The following is a 1,389-nucleotide window of genomic DNA, read 5'->3' as shown; positions in this document are numbered from 1 at the left end:
CTAATTCTTTCCCATCAAGTTCTTCATTTCAACAACCAAAGTGCCATCATGGCAGAAAAGCACAGACAAGTCTTTGTTCTCCACTTCATTAGGTAATTTGTATTGTCTGGTAAAGCTTCTGGATATGAAACCGTGTTCATCCATCCTAGGTCCATGCTGAGCTTTAATCAGGAGCCAGCCTTCAAAATAAGTCTGAATAATGATATCTTCGGGGCGGAACTGCACAACCTCCAGCAAGACCTGAAAGCTTGTGTTTTCCTCCTCCTGGCTGCTCTTCCCGGCCTCAGCTGTATTTTCTGCAATACACCTTCTGTTGCTCAGTGCAGCTGTAGAAGGGCCTGGCAAAGCATATAAAGAGTGATCCAATTTGTGTGCTTCCAGCTCTTGGACAGAAAACTGCTCTTGATAGCGTACGGGAGTTTCCACCTAGTGTCTTATAACAGCTTCTGCCATTGCTGAGGCAGAAAAATAAGAAAAATAAGCTGCTTCTGTGTTGCTTTGGGGAAGCTGCAGAGTCAGAGTAAACTCTTCCCAGTTGTATGCCTTACCTGCAGGCTAGTTTATCAGTTGATGTAGTGTTTCACTTTTAGCACAGGCAGAGCTTAACATTTAATAGGATGTGCTGTGCTCCAGTGCTGGGAGATTTGTTTTATCCACTAACAGTAGAGCACTATTTATAGTGCTTGGGTCTTGAGCAGCTTCAACAGTTTCCATGTGTATATCTTTCATGCATAGGTAGTAAAAGCAAAATTTTAATGCACCTCCAATTATTGCAATATTGTGCTGTTGTTATGAATAATGAGCAGACAAATAATGTGAAAGATTCTTTGATATAAACGGAAGTTTAATTATTCTGGTTTTCCAAAGGATACATTGCAATAGATACAAACTCTGTTTTTCTTCTGACTGAAATACAGAGTTACTGAGGGAAGGGATTTAATTAGCTTGACAGTAGGAACAGAGCAAATTTCAGGTTAGGTGAACTATAAAATTATCAAGTGCACTGGACATTGTTGCAGAAGTTATGCATAGGTGAAATACAGGCATGGTTCACAATGTTATTGGTGGGAAGAGAGATCCATAACCATCCCTGCCCAAAGAGGGGGTGCCTGAAGGGCTGAGCCTGTAATCTTAGTGACCTACAAACACAGCAGAGCCTTCTCCAGTGTGTTAGGGAGTCAGACTCAAGAGTGCAGGGAAAATTACAGTGAAAGCTCATGTTTCACAGCTTCCAGGAGAGGACAGAGTTATTTTTCCCCAACAGAATAGTAAAGACAACTCCAAATCCTTAATGCCGTCCCATTGTACCAGTAGCCTTCATCTTCTGGGGCTTAACAGCTTGAATCTATGATCCCATCTACCGCATGTGTCTGGGGAGCAGGACTGATG

At 42.2% G+C, this 1,389-nt stretch overlaps 1 protein-coding gene across 1 annotated transcript; it reads right to left on the bottom strand.

The window, feature by feature from the left end:
* On the bottom strand, positions 1-609 carry LOC309415058 (heat shock protein beta-3-like; the record flags this gene model as incomplete). The annotated part of the gene is given in 3 exon segments (XM_082012449.1): positions 1-426; positions 430-555; positions 559-609. Coding segments are annotated over 3 exon segments (603 nt in total).
* Positions 610-1,389: the final 780 nt, after the last annotated feature.

Source organism: Phaethon aethereus (assembly GCF_964289735.1).
Source record: "Phaethon aethereus genome assembly, chromosome: W".
Lineage (NCBI taxonomy): Eukaryota > Metazoa > Chordata > Aves > Phaethontiformes > Phaethontidae > Phaethon > Phaethon aethereus.
Note: the sequence above shows the minus strand (reverse complement) of the source record. Positions and strands in the feature narration are given on the sequence as shown.